The 26,161-nt window shown below is 38.6% G+C and overlaps 2 protein-coding genes and 1 long non-coding RNA gene across 6 annotated transcripts in view; all 3 read right to left on the reverse strand.

Annotated features, from left to right (window-relative positions):
* Positions 1-17,222, reverse strand: part of LOC127438522 (histone lysine acetyltransferase CREBBP-like) — an 81,316-nt gene extending 64,094 nt beyond the window's left edge. For all 4 annotated transcript variants that reach the window (XM_051694164.1, XM_051694165.1, XM_051694163.1 and 1 more), the window contains exon 1: positions 16,408-17,222. In XM_051694164.1, the coding sequence (XP_051550124.1) occupies positions 16,408-16,486 (79 nt within the window). In that variant the 5' untranslated portion in view covers positions 16,487-17,222. The remainder of the gene's footprint in view (positions 1-16,407) is intronic.
* Positions 17,223-18,797: 1,575 nt separating this feature from the next.
* Positions 18,798-26,161, reverse strand: part of LOC127438538 (uncharacterized) — an 87,741-nt gene continuing 80,377 nt past the window's right edge. Inside the window, exon 2 of the long non-coding RNA XR_007896754.1 lies at positions 18,798-18,882. This is a non-coding gene — a long non-coding RNA (uncharacterized LOC127438538). The remainder of the gene's footprint in view (positions 18,883-26,161) is intronic.
* The window catches only part of LOC127438523 (adenylate cyclase type 9-like), a 38,960-nt gene continuing 31,596 nt past the window's right edge, over positions 18,798-26,161 (reverse strand). The window contains exon 10 of the mRNA XM_051694166.1: positions 18,798-25,432. Coding sequence (XP_051550126.1) covers positions 24,139-25,432 — 1,294 coding nt within the window. The 3' untranslated portion in view covers positions 18,798-24,138. The remainder of the gene's footprint in view (positions 25,433-26,161) is intronic.

Raw genomic sequence — 26,161 nt, forward strand, 5'->3', positions numbered from 1 at the left:
AACCATAAAAACAGCATTAAAGCAGTTCATATGACTCGTGTATTTTATCCAGTCACTTGAAGACGTGTGATAGCTCTGTGAATCTCAAAAGACTGTGTTTAATAAGTAAATATATAGTATGCACAGCGCCAGCGCGTTAGTGAATGCTGCTGCTCTGTTGACACAAACTCACACACACGCTGGTGATGCACTCGCGGATATTTTTATCCTTCACAGCGGTGTGCAATATTTGAGCGCTACTCATGAACAGCATCTCAGATGTTGATGCTCAATAGTTCGGTACACTTATAATATGCATTTAGAACGGCACCGGAGGAGCATTTTACCAGAATCTGAATAAGAAGTGAATTAAACTACTGTGAACTTGCCTACAAACAGACACATACAGGACTTCCTGAAGAGATCAGAATGTCAAAATAAAAGGTTTTAAAGTTAAAGGTGCATGATTGAATATATTACTGTTGTATTCAAATTTCTAAGTCAATGATAATAATAATTTACTATTATAATCATTATTATTTGTTTACCATTTATAACAATATTTTAGTTGAATGTGTTCCAGAAAATAAGTGTGTGAATGAAAAGTGGACTGATGTCTTACAACTAAACTGAACAAGAGAGAGATCTGAATCCTTTAAAGTCCAGATACAAGTTGAAACATGTTTGCAAAGGAAACTGGTTTCTTTTCTACTGAAGACTTGATGACTGGAATTCCTGTTAATTTTGCTGCTACATTATCCAGTATACTAGTTAATAATCAAGTGTTTCTTAATAAGCTACTACGTTTATATTGAAATAATGTGTAGTTAGAGGTTTGTGTTTCTTTACACATTAAAGAGTACTCACAATTAGTATCTCACAATAAAGATATTCTAAACTGATTATGCAAAAAAACAACACTGGTATCGGATCGGGATCGGCCGATACTACTGAGATTTCTGATATCGGAGTCAGAAGAGAAAAAGTGGTATCGGTGCATCCCTAGATGAAACTCATCTGAAAATCAACGGAGACCAGCTGAAGTGGAAAAGACACGACGCAATGTTGTCCAGCACAGGAGAGCTTTTTATAAACTCTTCAAAGAAGATCACAATAAGTATACAGTTTAATGTGGAGCGATTGCAAAAAGATTGTGCTGTTTAACGTTCCTCTCCAGCACATCACTAACATTTTACTGCTATTTTCTATGTTTTATAATGTACACTGGCGGCCAGAAGTTTGGAATAATGTCCAATAATAACGTTCAAACTTTTCGCCGTCAATGTATACCTATTACGAATTCAAAATCAGGCGTGAATTTCAGTGTATTTCACAAAACTGTTTGTTTTTAACCACATGTGAGTCTCCGTTGAACTTCACTGAACAAGTGAGCGTGCGCATCCATGTTGATCAAAATGGAGAAAGGGAGTGTTTTCACTTTGATTAAACTCGCGATTTCAGTTTCAATGTAATCAATTGTGCAGCTTTGGATATCACAGTGATGTCTCAGAGGTCAAGGTGTTCTGTTCTTTAAAGTGTTTTAGATGATTTCTCCTCATATAATACAATGTGCAACAACACCATTTTCATCACGAGAGTGAATTTGCGCTGCGTTTCCAGATGTTTGTACTGTATTAAACGGAGTATAGTGCTGAACATAATGCATAATAATACTAAGGGTCCTGATAGTTTATTGTCCTCCTGATCATCCCAAATGTAATGTCTGATCTCACCAGTAAATTTATCCTAATGCAAACATTATTTTAATGGATAAACGTGTTTTTTGATAAGAATAGTTTAGAAACGTAATCAGTGACAATACTATTTTAAAATGTACAATATTCATTTAAAATAATTAAATATATGCAATCAGAGACTGTGAACAAGCATATGTATGTAATATAATTATGTATTTTTCAGCTGGGCAGAATTATTAATATTTCTATAGTCACTATTGGCCTCTGCTGGGCTTTTGTGTCCCACTCCATCCCTGATGAATCAACGTACTCTTTAATGAACAGTACTTTTTGAGTTTTACAAGTAAAGGAAGGAACTGTATATAATAATAATTATAAGTAATAATAATACATTCAAACTTAACGTTTCATAATTCAGCTTTTGTCAGAGTAAAGAATCATGAAGTCATTACTGTAAATTGAACCAAATCCATACGCCCTTTATAATTTGTTTTAAAAATAAAATCATATTTTAATAAAATACAGGAAATAACATTTTGGATTTTGTCAGATTAACTGATTAATCGAAGAAATAATCGAAGATCAAAATAATCGTTTGTTGCAGCCCTAAAATAAACCATCAGGCTTTCATGCTTAAAACCGATTTGCTGATGGTTTTATTTTGGTCAATTATTGGCCGATAAACATCGGCAGCCGATAAATCAGTGCATCTCTAAACTCATGTAGTATTTGAGCTGTTAAGTTGTTTAAAATAGGTGTTTTTATGGTTGTTTTAGAGTTTAAGCGTTAAACTCTAAAACAGCAACTCATTGTCACAGCAACGAAGAATGGCAACGTAGATATAGATAGTATTCGATTACGTCGTCAGATATGCCCCTGCTGCCATGTTGGAGGGAGACATCGGTAAGCAAAGGCAAAATTACACTCTCATTTGATTATCGTAATGATAGCATTGCAGCGTCGTATATCAGTTTGGTTGCGATGAGACGTCTCTGACAATCAATGAACCCCTCAAAATCACAACGTCATCAATCTCAAAATTAAAAATAAGCTCCCTCTTTGACACGTTTGTGTTGTCATGTAATTGTCACTGAATTTCGAATTAAGTGAAAAGTCACATCATGCACGATCACCGTCAATCATCGTTTTCATGATCAATCATTGCTGCCGTATCCGAGTATCCGAGTACTCATGCCCATCCCTAGTTGGCACGATAGTTTGCTGCCTTTCATATTGTGGGCGCTCCCTCATAATACAGCACCTTTGACAAGAAAGGCAGAAACAGCAAAGATGTTTTGACTAAGGCTACCAGAACTACTCAGCTGCATGGTGAAGAAATGCTTAAAACACCTGTTACATCTCCATCTGACATTTAAAGGTCTTTTCTCTTCCATGGGAATCAGTCAGTTTCAATAACATACATAAATAATAATATAAAATACTAAGAAACTATATTATCTATCTTTAATATACATATGTTTTCAATATACATCACAATCCATTTAACAGCAAGGTTCTCTCTCAGGATTTTCAATGCATTTTCGCCCAAAAATGAAAATCCTGTCACTATTACTCACATTTATGTTGTTGCAAATCTGTATGGCTTTCTTTCTTCAGTGAAACTCAAAAAGAGATGTAAGGGGTATGTTAGTTTTACATTTTTATGATCCCTGTGAGCTTTAGGTGAGATTGTTGTTCTACAAGTTTTATTCCCACCAAAGTGGATACATTTCAGGCCCTGTCTATGTTTTGGAAGTACTGAAATCTCTTGCTGTCAATGAATAAGCAGGGTTTCCCAGGCCAGCACTGTGCAGTGTATCCGCGGCTCTGATTGAGATTCAGCATGGGTAGCACTGAGGTCACTCAGGTCCAAAAGTAAACACAGACACGCACTGCCAGACACAGCAGGTGCTAACCATGAGGCAGGCAAGAGTAGGGATCATCCCTCCCCTTTTTCTTTTTCTCACTTTACGGGGCAGCTCGCTCCTTTATGACCCATGTCACAGAGCCAGACTCATGCACGTGCTCACTTAAACATTCAGCTCTCTAGTACTGAAGACCAAACTTACGCCCTTTCCATGCTTGGAGTGGAGCCAAAATGCAAAGCAATGTTTTGGTTTGGAGTCCAGAGTCCCATCGGGAGCCAGACTGCATTTTCCCTTTCTCTCTCTGTTCCCCCCCTCCCGTCTCGGAGTGCTCGTTAAAGTGGCTCCGGTGGTGTGCTATAAATAGCCTCTGCGTGTGACAGAAGACCACAGCTGTCATTCACTGGGTCTAAAGGATAGTTAAGCGTCTGAGCCGGGACAGGTGCCCCTCGCCTGGGATTTTGCTCGGATAGTGAGGATGGCCACGGATCTACATTAGTGTAAATTTCTACAGTCAGTTTTCTTTTAAATGAACTAGTTTTATAACGACACAACAGTCTGTAGAGAATCTTGTTGAGCATGTTAGTTAAAGTTAAGGCGAAAGAATACTTACGTTTTCTGCATGCCGCTACGTCTCACGCACAGTTCGTGTGACGGAAAGTTCGTAATCAGCACAGTCTGTGCGCACTGTCTACGTATGCACCAAGCGTTGACTGTACTAATGCGTATCGCAAAACAGTCAAAGTGGGCATGCGTCGAACATGTCCACGTGGGCTCACAGTCAAAAGAGTTTAAACCATGTACAGTACTAAAGAGTAAATATCAACAATGCGCAAGACGTAACGGCACCCGGAAAAATTAAGTATACCCTTGCCTTTAGGTAACTGTATTGTCCCCTTAAAAACCAAGATTTGTTACTGCCCAACAACGCAAGAACACACGCTAAGTGTGTTCAAGGGACAACGCTTTGGCACAGCATTTGCACCTGCATACTTGCGTCAAGTATGTTTCTAGCTTAAGAGTTGTAATAGGGAATGCGCGAGTTAGGGATTTAAAGAAATGCCGAATATATCCCTATAAATCCCAAATATATTAATTCCTTCTTGGGTGAGGGAGCGTTTGTACACAAAAGACTGCAAACACATTCCGTCTGAGCAGCAGAACGGGTTCAGGTTTCACAAGGCAGTGTAGGCCAGAACTGCTGCTGATAGACAACAGAAGCAGAGGGAAGTAGAAGGGGAGATGTGGGGAATATTTGGCTCAGCAGTGGAAGTTTAACACAGGGCTGGTTTGGTCATATGGCAAACCACTAAAAACCGTCTTTCAATGGGCTGAATCCTGTCTTGTAAAAGTGTGATGTTTCCTTTTTTCATTCCAGTTCACCAACATTGCATTCGCTCCAACATTATTCCCTGACTTGATTTGGTTAATAATGGCTTTCACTAACAACTTTGCCAGAATTTAGTTTCCTGATTCAAACTTGAGGGTTTTAGTGTACTGTGCCATATCATGCTAACAATCAAAAGGCCCAGGTATATTTTGTTTCTGAGCGTTGTTGATCGGCTTGCGCCTGATCGTCCACGTTGCCTTTGTGAGTATACTCTTTTGACCGTGACCGAATATGAATGCGTTTGATGCATGCCCACTGCAACTTCTTTGTGATACTCTTTTAGTAGAGTCTACAGACAGACAATGCGCACAGACGCTGACCGCATTCGTGAGTCGAGAAAATCCACGTGGACTAGATTATAAATAATCCCGTCACATATACTGTGCACAGAGTGATCCGCAATGCGGACGCACAAAGTATAATTTGGCCTTAACAGCAGCGGTTAGCAAAGCAAAATCCTCTCCGAGAAATTGCCCCACTAAATTCATCCCTTTTATAGCACCACTGCTACATCAAAGCACTGCTTTTAACGTATTTCAAGACAATTACTTCCGGACTTCAAAATCGCCTACTGTGAGCAATATTCCCGTTTTTATACATAATCTGCATCATGATGGTTTTGTGCAATAAAACCCTATACTTAACTAGCCCATTTAGGTTACAGTTAAATGGATAATAATAAGTTAACCTACTGAGGGACTGGGCTTAGCATTCTTTTATTGCCAAGAAACACGTCTGATCAGTGTCTGGTGGACATGACCCTAAACCAGCCAATTAATTAATGGACTAAGGTGACTAATTATTCTGAAAACTCACCGACTAGTCAATTCTGAAAATGTTGTTTTGCAAATCTCTTGTTCCGGGACCAACGTTTCAGGTCACCCATGGAGCTGATGTCAACTTCAGACTCTGAGATAATGCAGGTCCTCACAAAAGCTGTGACAGATGTTGAAGAAACAATAGCAAACAGTCTGAATTCCACCGCTAGTGATGACTACAGAACTGCAAGTGTGAGATCAACCAAGGTGGTAGTAGATTTCACTGCTATTGGCTCTTTATATTTTGCTACAGCTGGGGTGTAAGTCCAGAAATACACCAATACTTCTTTGTAGATTTGCAAAGTCACTAAAGAAACAGTAAATTAAGATGTACTATTTTTTCCCCGTGGTTTACAGCTGCATTTTCTCTAAACAACGTTAATTTAATTTGGTCTGACTGGCCTGTGATGTGCTCTCATTACAGAGTTAATCCAGCAGGTCTGCGCACTCCGAGTTAAAACGGCACTAAATTACCCCACACAATGGGGCAGTCTGCCTGCCTTGTCAGAATTACTCTAGCAGAACATCTCCAGTCCTGACTTCTGCTGCGAGCATTTGTCTTCGTTTACAGACGGGTCTGGAAGGGTGATGAGTTTTAAAGGGCTTTCATTTTAGAGAGGAAAACACACACACCCTCCTAGTCCATCTGTCATCTGAAAGGGTCTCTACTGCACCTCACTCATCGATTTCAGTGGTTCAGAAAAAGGGAGGTGCATAAGAAGACCAGAATGTCATGTTGAGCAGCAAAATATATATATACAGGGTTGGGGGGCATTCCAAACTGGGGAGAAAGGGGGAGAGAAAAAAAGGGATGATCTACAGACACAATTTCTCGAAATGTCCACATATACCGTTTCTATAAGTGTGTGTGCAGACTGACCGCCGCTCTCATGTAACATCAGCTATAATCAAATATTCTTTGTTTTTAATGCATTCGTTACATCCTTCTGCAGTTATTTATTACTCTTACTGTACTGCGATTCAGCGTTACAGTGAACTACCGTAAATACTCTTAAAATGCACCTCAACATTCATACACATTTGATATTGATAAATATATTTTTGATAGTGCTGTCAGTCAATTAAAAATCTGAAATCACAATAAATAGAAATGAGGAATTTAATCGCGATAAAATATCTGTATAACTGAATTTATGGCTTATTTATTATACAACCTGTAGGTGCCAAATTACCATTTTTAATGCATTTGAGTACTTTTTAGTCACTGCATGCATGCTGCACATTTGAAGCATACATGCTGCAAAGGTCACTATGCTTTATGTATAACTTAATGGAACTTGCTGAAGTGAGGTGTCAAAAGATTTGGGTAAACACTTCAAACAGTGGAGAAACAGGTTTAAAAGCTAAGTCGAAACAACAGCCTTTTTAACCGTGACTCTGTATGAACAAGTTTGGCAGATGCGACAACAAATATTACGCTGCAGTTGGACAGTATGTGCAGTCAACCAAAGTATCCTCTGGCCTTAAAGACTAGGGTATACCTAGTTTTTTTGCTGAGTGCTCCTCCTTTTAAAGCATACTCTTATGGACACATGCGCACTACGCCTGCTTTGTGATACTCTTTTAAAGATAAGTTACTTTGTACAACATTCTCATTGCATTCCTTCAAAGGCGACGGGAAGTTTACTCTGAATTGCTGTCCAGCGACAGAACACGAGGACAATTGGATTTTAGACAGTACACGGAATGGCGTTTTTTCACATGTGCAGTATAGGGAATTTAAAGTGGTCATGACATGAGGAATCAAATTTTCCTTGATCTTTCGTCATATAAGAGGTCATTGTACTATAAAAACATACTGTAAGTTTCAGAACTGAAAACTTCCTCCTTAATAGAAAAAGAGCATTTATTTAAACCAAGCTGCAAAAACGGCTCGTTTGGAATTCGTGGAACTTGTGTTCAGTCAGACAGTCACAGGGGTGAAGAGGAGAGAGATGGGCCTATCATGGGAGATTCATCCAAAGTGGACTTACACAGGACACCTTCATGTGACGGCCTGAATTTAAATGTTTTTCTACATAAATGTGCACGGCTTTGACCGGTATTATACATCTCGTGCTGCTTTTAAAAGATGCAATGTCAAGTTATAACTCTAAATTAGAGACCCCCATTGTGTTTCATTCAGCAGCACTGTCTTGCTGTTGTGCTGTTTTGAAGGCGTCCTGGACCGTTTTTGCACCCATCTGTGCCAATCAATTTTTATTGTTGTTTTTTTGTAAACATGCACTCGTTAGACTTCTTTTATCAATTTGATGCGTTTTTGGCCATGTGTGCTTCATTTTAAGTGGTACAAACATAACTTTCCAAAACACTTCTCATCCTGCTGCTCCCATTGACTGGGAGAAACACATGCAGTCCTGCGTGTAAACAAACCGGGAAAATGTGAGATGTGAAGACCAGTGTCTCTGTTTTGGCCTGTTGAAGCCGGTTGAAGCAGCCCAGCGCCACCACCATGGACTGTTTACGTTCGTGTACTCAGAACATCTCAGTGAGGACTGTATGATTTCGGCTCATATTATGAGTGTGATTGCTTGTGAACCAGTCACAGGAACTGTTATTGAAGGATGGGGCAATGAAACACTATTGGACTAAAAATCCATAAGCAAACAATTTAATTCATGAATATTTAATATGTCATGACTGTTTGATAGTTTATGGTGCTGCTTGAGGTAACACTATTCAGCAGTGGCGCTCCACAGTAACACCTCTACTTTGAACTTTATTTTAACTAAAAATTCTAGTGAAACTGAAAAAAATTAAGTCCTTTTAAAATGTGTGTTGTTCAGCTTTTTAAAAGATGGCTTTTCAGCAGTTGTGAAGGGCAATATCTCTTTGGCAATGAACCGACTTCATCTGTGCGTTCTCTCCATCATGAGCAACCGGTCGGGTATTTCATTGTCCAGGCAGATACATCACTTAATTTAGGTTGTTGCAAGTTTAATGTTGGTGTTTTATTACCCAGTTTAGCTGCTTTGGATGGGTAATGACTTTGAATGTGTGTGAAGAAATTTGTTTTGTCCCTCCTAGGGCTGGGCGATATGCAAGAAATTTGCTCACAATCTTTTATTTTAAAAAATATATCACAATATCCAATTACATCGCAACCCCCGGGCTGAGGGATCAGTGAATATTCTTGCTTTAGTGATTTTGCATTGAAAATTACATTTATACAAAAAAAAAAAAAAAAAAAACTAAATTCAAATTGCACTTCAAACGAAACAAAAAAGCAATTAAAATAACTAAGTGGTCAAAAAAAAACAAACATATATAGCCACCTTTCCATTTACCGTCACGCAAGTATCCGTCTATGACAACAGGCGGAACATTACTAATACAAATGAAGACATAAAAACAATTATAAATGTAAACAATTATAATGATGATAATAATCACTGAAATATAACTCATGGTTGGAGGTGTTTTTGTATTATTTTATGTTTAATCACAGATGTATGGGCTGCAGAGTTGCGTTCACAATGAACTGTTCTGTGGAAATAAAGTGAACTGAACTCAAAACACCTCCTGAGATGAGATGTCTGAGGTCATTTGCAGCACTCATAGATGATACTGTTCTTGCAACAAGATTCAGAAGACAGAAACAAAGAAAGAGTGAGAATCTTTTACATGCGTGTTCCACGAGACTGCACCCTAGGACTGGGCGGTATGACGATGTATTCAGATATCGACGATGTCTTCCAAAGATCCCGATGCCGATTGCGAACAGAATATGATCGACAGTATCGGGAAATGGCAAAACCATGGATCTGGGAAGTGGGCAAATATATTAAAGAGTGGCCAGGGTGTGAAACTAGCACCCATCAAATATGACGCGGTTGAATCCAGTCTGCAAGTTCCTCATCTAAATGTATTTCATGCGCAGGTCATTTTGCTCATCTACACACATCAGGCGGGCGACTTGCGAGACGTCTCGCAGTGACACATGACAAGAAATGCTGTTAGTCACAAAGACACACGCTTGAAGAAACACACTTTATTATATTTTTAAGAACACACAAAAGAAAAGTGGTCAATGCTTGTGTCTGATTCGCTGTTTGTTCAGAGGCGTGCAACACAAGCCTGTCTCATGGAACAAGCACATGTAAAGAAACTCTATTTTCTCCGTTTCATTCGTCTGAAAACGGTTTGCTAGAATAATGTCGTCTATGAGAATGCTGTAAATGATCTCCGATCATCTCGGGAGGTGCTGTGAGTTTAGTTCGCTTTATTTCCTCACGGTTACCGTACATTGTGAACGCAACTCTGCAGGTTCAGTAATATATATTTTTGCATTAAAGAAACAAAGATGAAAGTGATTAAATCATAAAGACACATTCACCTTGAATCTAGTTTTATTTTATTTTCTTTAAGCAGCATTAACTTTATTACCAAAAGGAATAAAGAGAACACACATCTGGCAGCATTATATTGGGAACACAAGGGATTGAGGAAATTAGGCTTTATTATTATGATTATTATTGTCTTTACATTTATAATTGTCTTTAGTTCTTAATCTGTAGGCTATTAGTAATTTTCCACCTGTTGTCGTTGACGGATGCTTGCGTGATGCAAATGGAGTCGTTGCAGACGGTGAATGTTTGGATTCGGGGAGGTGGTTAAATAAGATTTTTTGATTTTATTGCTTTTTTTGTTTAAAGTGCAATTTTGAATTTAGAAATGTCTTTTATGTTTTTCGTGTTTCAATAAACGAATTAAACTTTTAAAGCAAAATCAGTAAAGCAAAAACATTCACCGACCCTCGGCAGGGGGGTTGACGATGTAATCGGATATCGCAATATTGTTTAGTGCAATTATCACTAAAATGTGTTTTACATATCGCCCAGCCCTACTGCACGCCTCCGAACAAACAGTGCGTCAGACATGCACATAGACGGCTTTTCTGTCGTCTGTTCTTAATAATAAAGTGTGTTTCTTCAAGCGTGTGTCTAACAGCATTTCTTGTGTCATTCTGAATCCGAGACGTCGTACAGTTACTCACCATGCACATTATATTCACTACCAGCAATTAAACATCTTCTGTCAGTGTGTGTAGTTTGCTGCCTGTGTAATTTGATAAGTTGGTAAAGAACATCTGTCTTTCAATGCATTATTTAGGTCGCAAACTCTTCATCAGGCAACTATTCTTTATTTAAGGCTATTCTAATCGTTAGGCTATTGTACTGATATTGGAAGTTTCATTCATAATGTTTCCCTTTTTTACCCCCGTTTTCTAAATTTCACAGCAGTGTTGTCCCTTGTACTGAGTAAAACCGGTAACACCGTGGGAACCCCAGTGAGGATGCGCATATTTACTGAATTAAGAAGTTGCAGATCTATAAACCTGTAATCTGACATGCGAATGGCATGTAAGCGAATAATGCATTAAAACTATAGCTATGTTTTTAATCAACAATGCTGTCAACATTGCAAGTGCACGATGTCGGGGCGATCTGGTATTTCCAGCTTTCATATCGTGGCACTCCCTCATAATAATACAGCACAGTGTTTTGTGTGCAACCAGAACTACTCATCTACAGGGTGAAGACAAACACTTTTACTTCTCTCTACAGCTCCATCTGACCGATACATGTATTTTCTCTGCCATGTGAATCAGACAGTTTTAATAAATATGTAATATATTGTACATAAACACTAATAATATGGTAATATAGCTGCAAGCAGCAATTAACGGGGTTCAGCATAGGGCCTTTAAGTGCATGTTTTTTTTCATGCCATTTTTAGGTTTTTCATTTTTATAGCGCCACCAAATGGCAATTCGCACTTTGTACGTTTTGGCGTACCGTTGTTCAAACTTTTTTTGATAATTATTGATATTGGGACTCCAGAGAATATTACTGCACTGGTTTGGTTCTGATCGGTCGAACAGCCTAGGACAAGTTTGCAAAAGTAGGTTTTACGACAAATCACAAATTGCGGAAAAAAATTATGACGGAAATGAAATCGGAGATAGCCATTTTGTTTGACTTGAACCAAGGATTCCAATGATATAAGGCACTTTTACCACATACGGTTTAGGAGTTATGGCCCAAAACACGTTTGCCTTTGCTACAGCGTCACCTGTAGGCCTATCAGGACGAGAACATGCACATGCGCAGCCAGCTGGAGTACTACCATTACCCAAAGTTTCAACCCTTACGGTTTGGTCCGCACGATCAGTTTTAGGGCAGAAGAATAATAAAAATAAAAATCTTAGCAATTTCAATTCGGTTTCAGCACTTCATGCTTGCACCCCTAAATATTAATACTATAATATTAATAATATACATATGACAATATTTTATCAATCTATTTTAAATGTACATGTTATATAAGCAAGGTTTTCTAAGGAATTTTTTTTTACATTTTTAATGCATTTTGTCAACATTAAACAGCTATTTTTAATGTAACAGGTGAGTAATGACTTGCATTTTTAAAGTAATTAAAATTGTGTCATGTTGTTGCAAAGCTGTATGACTTTCTTTCTCCCGTGGAACTTAAAAGGAGATGTTAGGGAGAGTGTTAGTTTCAGTCACCATTCACTTTTATTGTATTTAAAGTAAGATGCAGTGACAGTGAATGGTGACTGAGATATACTGCCTAACATCTTTATTGTTTTATGAAAGAGGCAAATTCATACAGACTTGAGGGTGAATAATGACAGAAATTTGATTTTTGGCTGAACTGCCCTTTAACTACCTGTTAAAGTATTTAAGGTATCTGCCAAGAACAACAACAGAAATGTCAGCACATGATTCAGTATTATATTACAGTGATATAATATTCAGTTGACTGGGTACCAAAAAGTCATGAGGTAAAGATGTGCCCCATCAAAAAGTGCACAGTGAATCCTTTACTGAATGAACTCACTGAATCAGAGTTGTTCAGTGTTCATATGACAATATGTAGCTAGCTACAGATAAACGTTTGCAATACATTTTTTGTTATTAAATTGAAACATTGAATGTAACTAATACTGTATATATTCTATATAAAAAGCAATAAACTCTATAAATTAATTACCAATTTTCTATAAGAATTAAGACTGCCCCATTATGGCAAAAATCATAATCACGATTATTTTGGTCAATATTGAGATCATGATTATTTAACACGATTACTCGTTGACTTTGGACACATCATGCATTTATTGAACTTTTTAACAGTGTATTTCCTTGAACTTGAAATGTAAACTGCACTGGGTAGAGGAGGAGGCTATTGTCATATGATAATTATTTTACATACGGTAGTCAAATAAAGGAAATTCTCCATCGCCATCATCAGGGGCACTTTAAGGTACCTCTGGGCCCATGGGCTTGCTGAGGACCCCTTCAAATTGCGGATGGGGGGGTGGAACTGCTGTGCATTGAACAAGCACTACACGGACGCCTTTAACGGTTGCGCACTGGGTCCGCTGGGCCCCATGGAGTTGTAGGCCCCTTTCTATGGAAAGAGATCTTCTTCATCATGTTATTGCAGCAACATCTACCATGTACAATAAAGACTATACATTATCACAATACCAAAATTTCAGTAGCCTGTAGTGAAATTTGAGGATTCTCAATACCAGCTTCAAAAACACAAAAATAACAACACTAACTAATATGTTAATTATGGAAGAGTTTACCTCACCAAGACGGGCATTTTGGTGGAATTTTGAAATGTATTTGACCGTTCAGGTGTGCATTAGCGTGAGCATTTTCAGCACACACACATACGCCGCCTGTCAATCAAACAGGGCGTAACTGTTATCTTCAGAGGAAGATTTATAAACACTACACAGGATGCTGGATCTGCTGAAGTTTTGTGAGGTTGGTTTATTACATCTGTTTAAACGAGATATGTGCATATTTGTAGACGGTATCTGATATTAGTTTTATTGATATTTACCTTTTTATCATTAGACAAGACAGTTAAAAGTTACAGGGAACTATTGAGGAGAGAGAGGGAGAATTAAACAGGCGAGCACATTAATATTATGAGCTCAAACACGTCTGTCGCGGCTCTGATATGTGGACCGTTTAAATGACACTGTGTTGCACACCGGTCTATTACTGTAGTAACACGATGGCACTTAACAACAAAACGAACCGTGATTAGTCATTTACATGTCTCAATCGCTTCACATGCAAGCAGGTGATTCTTGGCACCCTCGCGGCCTTAAGAAAGGAATCGGCCAAATGGGAAAATGTATCGGCCAAGAAAGAACAAGACCCCTTCTCTACCGTCGCAGTGCATGAGGCTTCTGTTTGTGAAAGGATATGTGAATAAAAATAATGCAATACTTCAAAAATGATATCTGTGTGTTTACTTTGACTGCAATAAGTAACTTCTTCCATCAAAACCGGTTATTAGGTTTGAATATTAATCATTGATTATCACGTGTGTGACTTAATTTTTGATATTATTTATTCTGTATTACTGTTTTCAATAACTGAAGTACCTTATTTTGTTGTGGATGTCTCAGTGTGGATACTGGATATGCACTTTTCAGAGAGCTAAACATTTTCAAATTATATATTGGTTGCATTTGTAAGATAATAAATGTAACTGATTGTGTAAATTAGGCACATAATAACATTTCATTTCGATAACAAACCCCTGAATTGAAATCACAGCAGATTTTGAAGTTTCGGCAAACATCAGAATGCTGGCTAAGAGTATCGATATTGTGATGAAACTTGCGTTTTACACTCCTAATGTACATGCCATTAAAAACACACACAAACAAAAACAGCAATATCTGATATAGAACACAATCATACTTTAATTTCTTGGATGAACGCCCTTTGTTTACTGTAAACCCTAAAGTTAAGCTTAATTAAATGCATTTGTGGTATAATGTTGACTAGGTTACAGTGACCATGTCTAAATGCAGGTTTATTCCAGCGCTTTTGTTGAAAGCTGCGTTCTGAAACGGCATGTAAACGAGAACGCTGATTTCCTTATGCCGTTTAAGGGATTAAGAGAAAGCGGTTTAACACATCCAGGTTTCCCCCAGAGAACGGGCTTAATGTGGTCATGTAAACACATAAGCGGCATTCTAACAGGTTTTTGAGTAGCGCGCATGTGCATGAACAGACCGGACAACAAACGTCATAGGATGGAGCCCAACAACAAGTCAACACAGCAGAAAGTACAGTGGGAAAAGCACATTCACTATAAACTACACACATTTATACACGTCAAACAACTTCGGGGGAATCCCCGAGTTTTAAGTAAGAGGGAAACAGCACTATTGCAGAGCAATTCATCTGCAGGTCGTGACGGAAAGTCAAGGAAACAAACACAGCAACAACTCTGGAATATCTGGAAATAAAGCAAAGTAACAGAGAATAAAACAGTGAAGTCTTCCTCAGATACCATGTTTGTTATTTACACACGTGTTGAGGGAAAATGATGTTGCTGTGGAGAAAGATGCTTACTAACAGAGCAGCATGTATTCGGGAGTAAAGTGTACACGCTTATCCAGTGCATGTAAACGGGAACGCCAGTTTCTCACAATAAACTGCTTTACTGCACTAAGCCGCTTTCTGGCGTCTATGAAAATGTAGTCAGTGAGACACTTACAATGGAAGTCAATGGGGGCCAACTGTTGGAGGGTTTAAAGACAGAAATGTGAAGCTTATCATTTTAGAAAAGCACTTACATTAATTCTTTTGTAAAACTTGTGTATTATTTGCACTGTACAGTTGATTAAATTGCACTTTTTATGGCGTTACGTCATCATGGCAACTAAGCTGTCAAACTGAATTGGCTATCACTTTACACAGAAGAGGTTCGTAAGCGATTTTATCACACTAAAAAATAAAACGCTTGTGGCTATACTTTCCAAACAGTATTTCAAAGTTTACGTTTTGGCCCCATTCACTTCCATTATAAGTGCCTCACTTTGCAGCTTCTTTCTTTTTTTAAAGGAGTAACAAGTCTAGATTAATTTTTGTGCTCATCAACAGTATGCCACAAATGTTGATTGATCTGGACTTGTATTGAACCGGGAATATTCCCATTAGACTGTATCACAGTAATCCTGTTCTAAACCAAAAACTGTCCGTTTCAGAAACTGTCCTGAGACAGCACCCTCAAACATCTGTCCCAACATTGTTTCACTTCATGCAGATTTCAAAGAAACACTTTTAATCTTTGACAGTTTTCATGAGGTTTGACAGAAGCCTGAATGATGATGATATGCTGATTTCACAGACTGATGCAATACATAAAGAGTGACGACTGAACTTGAGGAGGATAGTATGTGCTTTAAAAAACAACCCCAAACTCTCTGAACACTTCCGACCTGTGAATCATGACATGAATGTAAGCATGCATAAGACTGCAAACAGCACACTGACACTCATGTCAGACCTAAAATACAAACGACGCCAGAGCAGATGCGATTCGTTCCTCACACAGACAGCATTTCTGCGCATAATAAACGCGTCTGCAACGCTCGAATGATGTCCAAACATGCTGTCCATGTAGCAGCTCAACAGAATCCGATACACAGTCAGTGCAAAAACAGCTATCAGAGAGGTGTTTCAGGGCTCGTCTGACAGCTCCACGAGAACAGGAGCATGCATGAGTGTGTTCTAGAGCTGTATGAGAGGTTATTATGCATGTTTGGATCAGGCCTGCAGGACTTTTACCTGGCGCGTCAGGAGCAGGTGCTGTCAGCTTCGCTCGCTTCGCGTTCGGAGGACCAACTTCGAGCAGATTTTCAGCCATTGCGACTGTAAGATTTGCTTCTGGCCGGATATTGTAGGGAAAAATCAAAGTGAGGGATCCTTTCGTTTGGAAAAAACAAACAAACAGATGTTACCTTACTTTTCTAAGACGCGGGGAGTGTGCCGCGCCTCGGCGGAGGTTCTTGTTCAAAAAAGCAGCAACAGCGCCGCGCGTCGCCACCACAATTCACCCCATGATAATCCAACACCCAACACCCACATTATCGTCGTTAGATTACCGAGAGAAAACGCCTCCTTTCCTGGAATTCAACATAAAATCCCAATTAAAATATCCACGGGAATCCTCGCGCGCGCGAGCGTCTTTAAATCTGCATCGGCACGCGATCCATTTTCTGACGTCAGTTTTTTTCCGTGCAAAAAAATCCTTAGAATCCGCGTCAAAATGCACGAATGCATAAAAATGTGATATTTCTGCAAAATCGTCCCCTCGGCACCGTCTGTCGTCCCAAAGCGTCCGGTAAACAATCACAGGTCGGAGCGCAGATACGGACGCAAGCGCCGCTCTGAAGGGGAAATCAGATATACGAGGGTTTTGTGGCCGACGAACACCGATTAATTCCAGGATTTTTCGCCAAAAATTCCTTCGCGACGATTTAAAGGTGTCATATTCGGCTGTTAAGTCGGTACACTTCGATTTGGATGCTCTGTGTCCAAAAATAAAAAATAGTGCTCTAGATTTCGAGCCGCGACAAGATGGCGGCTGTTGATTCCGTCGATACAAAAAAGTTTCTTTTTTTTTTTCTCCAGATAGACGGAGCTGAGGGGGAGGGGGAGCTCAATCACGCCCTACGTCAAACCTGGCGTGAGTGCGCCGGGCGGCCGCTAGAGGCGGCAGACGATCACAAATGAGTTCAATCATTCTCAGCTTCTTAAAGGAATATAATACAAGTTACACTCAAGCAGCATCTGTGGCATAATGTTCATTACCACAAAAAACAATTCGACTCGTTCCTCCTTTTCTTTAAAAAAGCACAAATGTGTGTTCCAGTGAGACACTTACAATGGAAGTCAATGGGGCCAACTTGTGGAGGGTTTAAATGACAGAAATGTGAAGCTTATAATTTTATAAAAGCACTTATATTAATTCTTCTGTTAGAACTTGTGTATTATTTCAGCTGTAACGTTGTTGAAATAGTCATTTTAGGGTTTGTTGACATAACATCGTCATGACGACGAAGCTTTAATTGGCTATAACTTTACACAGAAAAGGCTTATGACTTTATTAAAATGATGTAAACACATATTGTTTATGTTTGTGGCTATACTTAATAGTATTTTAATGTTTACAAATTCTCTTACAAAAAAAAAAACAAATAATTGAAACTAGCCACAAACTTGCAGCAAATTTGCCCTGAACTCCCGATTTTCGTAAGGGTTGCCCCCTTTCACTTCCATTGTAAGTGCCTCGTAACCCCAATTTTGTTTTTTGGGCAAGTCAACATATTTTTATTTTTTGTGATAATCAACATTACGGCACAAATGCTGTTGATTGATCTTAACTATTGAATCCGGAATATTCCTTTAATATTTTCAATGATCGCAGATAACATCGTTATAGACAAAAAACACATATGTGATAGCCTTGCGCTTGGAAACACCTTCAGATTCATCCATAGAAACCTAAAGAAACTAGATGCATTAGTTTTGATGTTTGGTGACATGTTTTAGTCTGAAATAGATTAAGTTTTAAAATTAGTCCAATACCAAATGACCAATAATAACAGTGAGCAGTAAATTAAATTAATTGAAGTAAATATTGATAAGTGATAATCCATTAAATTGATACCATTTCTAGCTATAAGCGGCCTCTTAGGGGCCCCAAGACACCAGAAGGCCCCCACAAAGTCTTTTTTTATTTTTTATTTAGATTGTTTTGTATAGTTATTTATTGATAATTTCTTGGTAATATTTTGTGCATTTTGTATTCCAATATTAGGTTAATATATTCAAATTTGTGGAAGACTGTATTGTGGTGTCATTTTTGGGTGGGCCTGGATCCGGGAGGGAGGGAGGGAGGGCCCTCCATGTAGGATTTTGATTAGAGCCCCCATATGCTCAGAAACGGCCCTGGGCCTATGACTACATTTTGTGTTCTTCTAGTTTGGCAAAGATATTTGGTTCTGTTTTTGCAGATATTCTCCAAAATGTTTGTCTACCTTTCTTTTGGCCACCACAACCACCCTAGTCGTCAATCAATATGGCTTGTACAATGACCAATTCTTATTATTTTTTTACATTGGGTTGCATTCTTGTTGACCCAGTCTCACTAACACATGAAACAGACACAGACGCAACTTCTCATATCTTTCATTGTTTCTCTACTCTCAAAATCTGGCACATGCACATCTACAGCTGAAGTCAGAAGTTTACATACACCTTAGTCAAATACATTTAAACTCAGTTTTTCACAATTCCTGACATTTAATCATTGAAAACATTTCCTGTCTTAGGTCAGTTAGGATCACTACTTTATTTTAAGAATGTGAAATGTCAGAATAATAGTAGAGAGAATGATTTATTTCAGCTTTTATTTCTTTCATCACATTCCCAGTGGGTCAGAAGTTTACATACACTTTGTTAGTATTTGGGAGCATTGCCTTTAAATTGTTTAACTTGGGTCAAATGTTTTGGGTATCCTTCCACAAGCTTCTCACAATAAGTTGCTGGAATTTTGTCCCATTCCTCCAGACAGAACTGGTGTAACTGAGTCAGGTTTGTAGACCTCCTTGCTCGCACATGCTTTTTCAGTTCTGCCCACAAATGTTCTATCAGATTGAGGTCAGGGCTTTGTGATGGCCACTCCAATACCTTGACTTTGTTGTCCTTAAGACATTTTGCCACAACTTTGGAGGTATGCTTGGGGTCATTGTCCATTTGGAAGACATTTGCGACTGAGCTTTAACTTCCTGGCTGATGTCTTGAGATGTTGCTTCAATATATCCACATCATTTTCCTTCCTCATGATGCCATCTATTTTGTGAAGTGCACCAGTCCCTCCTGCAGCAAAGCACCCCCACAACATGATGCTGCCACCCCCATGCTTCACGGTTGGGATGGTGTTCTTCGGCTTGCAAGCCTCACCCTTTTTCCTCCAAACATAACGATGGTCATTATGGCCAAACAGTTACATTTTTGTTTCATCAGACCAGAGGACATTTCTCCAGAGAGTAAGATCTTTGTCCCCATGTGCACTTGCAAACTGTAGTCTGGCTTTTTTATGGTGGTTTTGGAGCAGTGGCTTCTTCCTTGCTGAGCAGCCTTTCAGGATATAGGACTCGTTTTACTGTGGATATAGATACTTGTCTACCTGTTTCCTCCAGCATCTTCACAAGGTCCTTTGCTGTTGTTCTGGGATTGATTTGCACTTTTCACACCAAACTACATTCATCTCTAGGAGACAGAATGCGTCTCCTTCCTGAGCGGTATGATGGCTGCGTGGTCTCATGGTGTTTATACTTGTGTACTATTGTTTGTACAGATGAACATGGTACCTTCAGGTGTTTGGAAATTGCTCCCAAAGATGAACCAGACTTGTAGTTCAGTTTTATCTGAGGTCTTGGCTGATTTCTTTAGATTTTCCCATGATGCAAAGAGGCACTGAGTTTGAAGATAGGCCTTAAAATACACCCACAGGTACACCTCCAGTTCAATACACCTCCTATCAGAAGCTAATTGGCTAATTGTCTAAAGGCTTGACATCATTTTCTGGAATTTTCCAAGCTGCTTAAAGGCACAGTTAACTTAGTGTATGTAAACTTCTGACCCACTGGAATTGTGATATAGACTATTAAAAGTGAAACAATGTCTGTAAACAATTGTTGGAAAAATTACTCGTGTCATGCACAAAGTAGATGTCTTAAATGACTTGCCAAAACTATAGTTTGCTAATATGAAATCTGTGGAGTGATTAAAAAATGAGTTTTAATGACTTCAACCTAAGTGTATGTAAACTTCTGACTTCAACTGTATAATCAATTTTGTAAAATAAAAATCAAATGAACAATACATGATATGTACATACAAAGTGAGTGCACTGTGCAAACGTATACAGATTACGCTTTTGTATGAATATAATGGCTAATAAAATCAATACAATTGACTTTAGCCAATGGAGTGATACAATAAATTGTGACTCGTGCGCACAAGAACAAATTATTGAAGAACATGTGCTGCTTGAAAAGAAATAACGTGCCCACATTCCACAGCTCTGTCTTGCAGCTTCTGTTCACAATACAAACACATTCTTTGGTATACACAAACATTTTCCCAAATGGCACAAAGAAACGCCCAAAACAATACACTGATAATCAAAGCATGTGAAGTACTGTTTAAGGGCACATTTTTTACACTCTTGAGCATCAAAACAAATAGTTTTTGTGCATTTTAGATTTGCACTCTTAATATTAATATGCTTGTTTTAATTTTAATCATTACATTTAAGAAACTGAATGGTGCAGAGAAAACTGACTTGACATTGATGGGGGAAAATAACGAATACAAACTATTCAAACTGAAAGCAAGCCTCCAGCCTCTTTCACAAAATAAAACTAAAATGCACAAGGATGCACATTGGTGGAAAACAGAATAACTTCACACTTCCCCATTTTACATCATTCAAAATATCTTTAAAAACTTTAGTAGATTTGAGTCTGAAGCACTTTTATTACTTTCTAGAGGACTAAAATAGGTGCTTGTTATGTAACAGTTAGCTGAAGTTGAGGTGGTTAGTCTATACAGAAGTGAAGATCACCTCTCCCTGCTTTGAGTGGCTCCCTTTCATAAATATGCCCTTTTGATATTAGGCTCAGTGGCTGCACACCGATTCATGCACGGCCCCAATAAATACAAATGTATTTAATATAAAACCACATACATTATTATGCACAAGTAATTCAATACTGTCAGCACTGGTCTTCTTTAGCCAATGGAGTGATCCAATAACTCATAGGTGAATGTTTTGGCTATAAAGCAGTGCACATTAAAACAATTAACTAACAGCAAAAACAAATCCCTTTTCCATCCCGAAAAGTTCCATTTAAAGATACACAGTGTACATTTAAAAAATATCTGGAATTACAATTCACATCAAATAGGAAATAATATGATACAATAAAACAATTTTGCAGATATTAGGAAAGTTGTGGTATCAGAAGATACCCGGATATTGAGGACACCAAAATCAGCTACCTGGTATTACAAATGAGGGAAAAGTCACCAAAAAGGCACTGGATTCTTTTTTTTTTTACTTTTTGAGAACAATCTAGTGATTGCTCTGTAAACAAAATAAGACAATAATAAAAAAGAAAACATATTTTCATCAACCCTTAGAGCACAACTGCTGGTCTCGTGTTGGTTTTCGGTGAGAAACTAAACTTGCCGCCTCCTACTACACTGCAAAAATTATTTTCTTATTGAGTATTTTTGTCTCATTCACATTAAAAAAACCTAAACATCCTTAAAACAAGAAAAAAACATATTTGAGAAGCAGACTTACATGATATAAAGTCTTGTTTTCAGTTAAATCTAACAAAATTTAGTGGGGTTTATGCCTAAAACAAGAAAACACTACTTGTCAACAGGGTAAACTTGTTTTGAAGATTGAATCAAGTTTTTTTTTTCTTCTTACCCATTGGCCAAATATTTTAATAAGCATAAATGTTTCATAAGATTTCTCTGAAAATATCTTTTGTCACTTTGCTTCTCAAGAAAATGTATCTTGTTTTAAGTATGTATAGGTATTTTAACAGGGAAAAAAGGCAAAAATACAAAGAATTGTTTTTTTCAGTGTATCATTGAAATGTGACACATTGCAATATATACTACACATTATTCTCTAGTGTTCTGAATCCATAATAGACCAAAAAAAAAAAAAAACAGGCAAAGGAGAAAAAAAATATCATATTTTCTCTGCACGCCACCTTTTCCACATTTGTCTTGAAGTAAAAAAAAACCAAAAAACAGATACAAACAAAATGGTTCAAACTCAATGAGCAGCAGTCAAATCCCAATACAGGCTTGGCATGCTCTGTAATACATTAAGCACATTTCATTACTGTCAAACTCCAAGAATTACAAATAAATTGTGTTTTATAGCCAAAAGATACAAATCATCTGAAAAACAAATGGCAGAATGCTTTACACCAAAACTGCAACTCTATTTGAAGTCGCACATCGACTGCGCCAACACTAGCAGAACCTTCTTTCTCAAGGCAATGTAATGAACAAGGGATCACAAGTGCGTGGTGGTCAATAAAAACTATGGTGATACCAATTCAGCAGCTCCTGGCATGATCACAGTGAAAAATGATAACTGACTGCAAGCATGTTTGATATGAAAGCGGTTGAGGCATTGGATAATATTGACAATGTGTTTTAAACTACTTACTCCATAAGCAATTTACCTACAAAGTCTTTGTTTAAACGAACACCCTATCGTATCTAAGGCCTCACTGGTTGGAGAGTTTATATTTGGGAGAAAACACAGTGCTAGTTATACTGCTGTGTTAAAATATTAAGTGCCATTCTTTATATAAAAAAAAAAATCTATTAGGCATTTTTGTGCTTTAGAACTGCAAGACAAGGAATAAGGGACTATTTGTATCTATGTATACAATATCAGAAACACTTAATCATTGGAGTCTACATTTTTTTGGTTACATCACAGTTCAATGACTACTGTACACATTTAAATCAAGTACAAATGCTTTTAACCTCCAAACACAATACACTTGCTGTCATATTAAACAGTCAATTTACAAATGCAATTGAGATGGTACACTCATCAGGCCCTTGTGTTGTCTAATGAAGTGGAGGTGCTCAGCACAGTTTCTACTATCTGATTGTGTTTCAAACAGATAAGGCTAACTGTGCTTCACCCATTTCAATAAAAGTTTAGGGTACTATTGTGCGTGAATCACTGCCTCCCACTGATAAAACGCTACATTGTTTTCTGCCAGACATATTAAATGTTTATATGGGCATTGTGGACAGAAGTGCCCATTCTCTCCATCTTAACCTCTATCACTACCTGCAGTAGGTGACTAGGAGTAGAGCAATAAAATGAATACACTGAATATTCATTAAAATACCCACAATACATTAAGCTGTAATTGCTTTTCCTTATTGGCAACTGGCACTTTTTTGATTTCTTGTCTCAAAGACAGAAAAATACTGAAAGAAAAAACAATGGATATGGTCAAAAAGGTGCAATACATTAAATTGTTACATTATGTAAAACAGCATTTTTCACTGTCCACGGCGATACGTTTTTTAAATCTCTTTGATTTGATCATTTCGCCCATCTTATTCAGTTTACATATCTATCCGAAGGCGCTTTATAAACAAAACAAACAAAAAAAAAACAGCAAATCATAAGAGAACATCAGAAATTTTATCTACACTCATTTTTCCTCCTCCATTCTGTGCTACACTGTGATCCACACAGCAGAGGCTTACAACACCCTTTTTCCTTAATTTTTAAGGTCATTATCAACACAGATGCTCATTATAGGCTAAAGTTGCTGGAACTCCAATAGTTGTGGTCGAAAAAGCCCCTTGAAAGAAGTAGAGCCTCAATATTGAAAGCTCTTGAAAAGGGAACACTGCTCAGCTGAAGTTAGAAGGAATTCCTAATTACTCCACTGCCCTGAGCTTTGTATGCTCATCAGCTTCTTCCTCTTCTTGTAAAGGTGTCTCTGGTCTGGCTAATGGAGCGTACAGTTGTGCTATTGATGGAGCTTGTGTACCACTAAGCAATTGTGCTTGATAAGGACTCTCATAATCCTTTTCTTTGAGCTCAGGGACAAGGAAAGCTTCATTAGTGTCTTGGTGCAACTCCTCGTTAATCTGAATCGGGCCTAATACCTGCCCTTGAGGCACACCATGGCCACTGACAGAGGCAACATTGGGAGAGGTGGATAGAGGGTTTAGTGTTGCAGAGGATGCTGTTACTGTTGTATTGGCAAGTGTGTTGGGATCTAACTGCCCAACAGCGCCATCCGCCTGGGCTTGAAGTTCCAGGATCTGTGTGGACCCAAGTCCACTCTCGCTCAGTTTAGGGTACAGGTAAGTCCTCATCTGCCCTTTACCTTTCACATTCACAGTGCCACGGTAATCGAAGGTGTAGTTCATTCTGCTGAGTACGCAGTGGCTTTCTTCGCTAACCTGAATGCGGCACTCTACTCCTGTGCTGTCCATGCGGCTAGCGATGTTGACCGTGTCGCCCCAGATGTCGTAAAGCAGCTTGGTAGTTCCGATGACACCGGCAGTCAGGGGACCATGGTTGAAGCCTATTCGTAGCTTGAACTTGAAGCCCAACATGTTCTTGTTAAAATCATCCACCACATGCATCATCTCTAGGGCAAAGTCAAAGAGGGCGCGCAGATGGGCATGCGGATGTGGTTGCTCCTGGCACTGCTGCCCGTTTAATCCTGATGCCGCCATGTAGGTGGCACCAATGGTCTTAATTTTCTCTACGTTGGAGAATGCAGGCTTGCGCAACAGTTCGTCAAAGTCTCCGATGAGTTCGTTAAGTACTCTGTAGCACTCTTTGCCGCCCTCATAGCTCTCCTCGTAGAACTCACTGAAGTTCACAATACTTGCAAAGATGACCCCAACAATGTCATGATTTTTAGAGTAACTCTGTTTCACCTTCAGCTGCTCAGCAACATGAATGGGGATGATGTTCCGTAGCAACCAATCCGCCTGATCTCGCATGGTCTGGATCTTGATGCGATGCTTGTCGGCTTCCACATTTCCATGGTAATGCAGACGGTAGCTGACCTCAAATTCTCGGTTGAGGAACCAAACCAGCAGCATTAGAAGGAAGAAAGAAAGCACAGTCTCTGGGACGAGCAGGTCGAGGGCTGTAGGTGCCGAGTCCAACCCACCTGCCTGAATTACTTCAGTGCTTACATTACTAATGTTCCTGGAGTCAGGGGAAAGAGAATGAAAGTTTGTCAGATTTCATTGAGCAGTGTTTCAAGTTATACAGATTAACAATAAAAATGACAGAGGCTGTGTACAGGGACCTCATGATTTCCCCTGATATCACACATACGTAGCCCAGACATCTATTCAGTGTGTGCGTTTTCCTTTGGAAGATGAATTTAGTGGTGTTTGCAAAGGCAAGCATCCAAAGTTCATCCAAAAGTCTCCATCACATGTACCTTTGCAAGATGAAATTCTACAGGACAAGAAGGCATGTGCGGATGTAAACTGAATGTGAAACCCACTAAAACTACTTTTCAAACAGCCTCTTTTTATGCTACACTTTACACTCTGGGAGAGTGAAGTTATAAAAAAACTCACCAGTAAAATGATTTCTCTGTCCATTGTGAATATTCAGTGTTGCTACCTACGAAGTACTGCCTACACTGAAGTCACTTCCAAACCAAGCAACTTCTTATTGGCCAGTGTCGCAAATTGCATGTCAAAGTTCAGTGGTCAACATCATTTCAAGACTCACATGTCCTTGGCAAGCCCAGAACTAAATGATTTATTTATATAAATTATTGCTGTTATAAAGAAAAATACACACGTGTGCTAGCATGTGAAAAGTTCTGCACCTATTACAGTATAATTATTGTATTTCACTACACACACAGACAGAGCTTATTTTCTCTGTGTGCGGATATGACGTGAACACGCACGGGCG

This window comes from Myxocyprinus asiaticus, chromosome 49, assembly GCF_019703515.2.
Source record: "Myxocyprinus asiaticus isolate MX2 ecotype Aquarium Trade chromosome 49, UBuf_Myxa_2, whole genome shotgun sequence".
NCBI lineage: Eukaryota > Metazoa > Chordata > Actinopteri > Cypriniformes > Catostomidae > Myxocyprinus > Myxocyprinus asiaticus.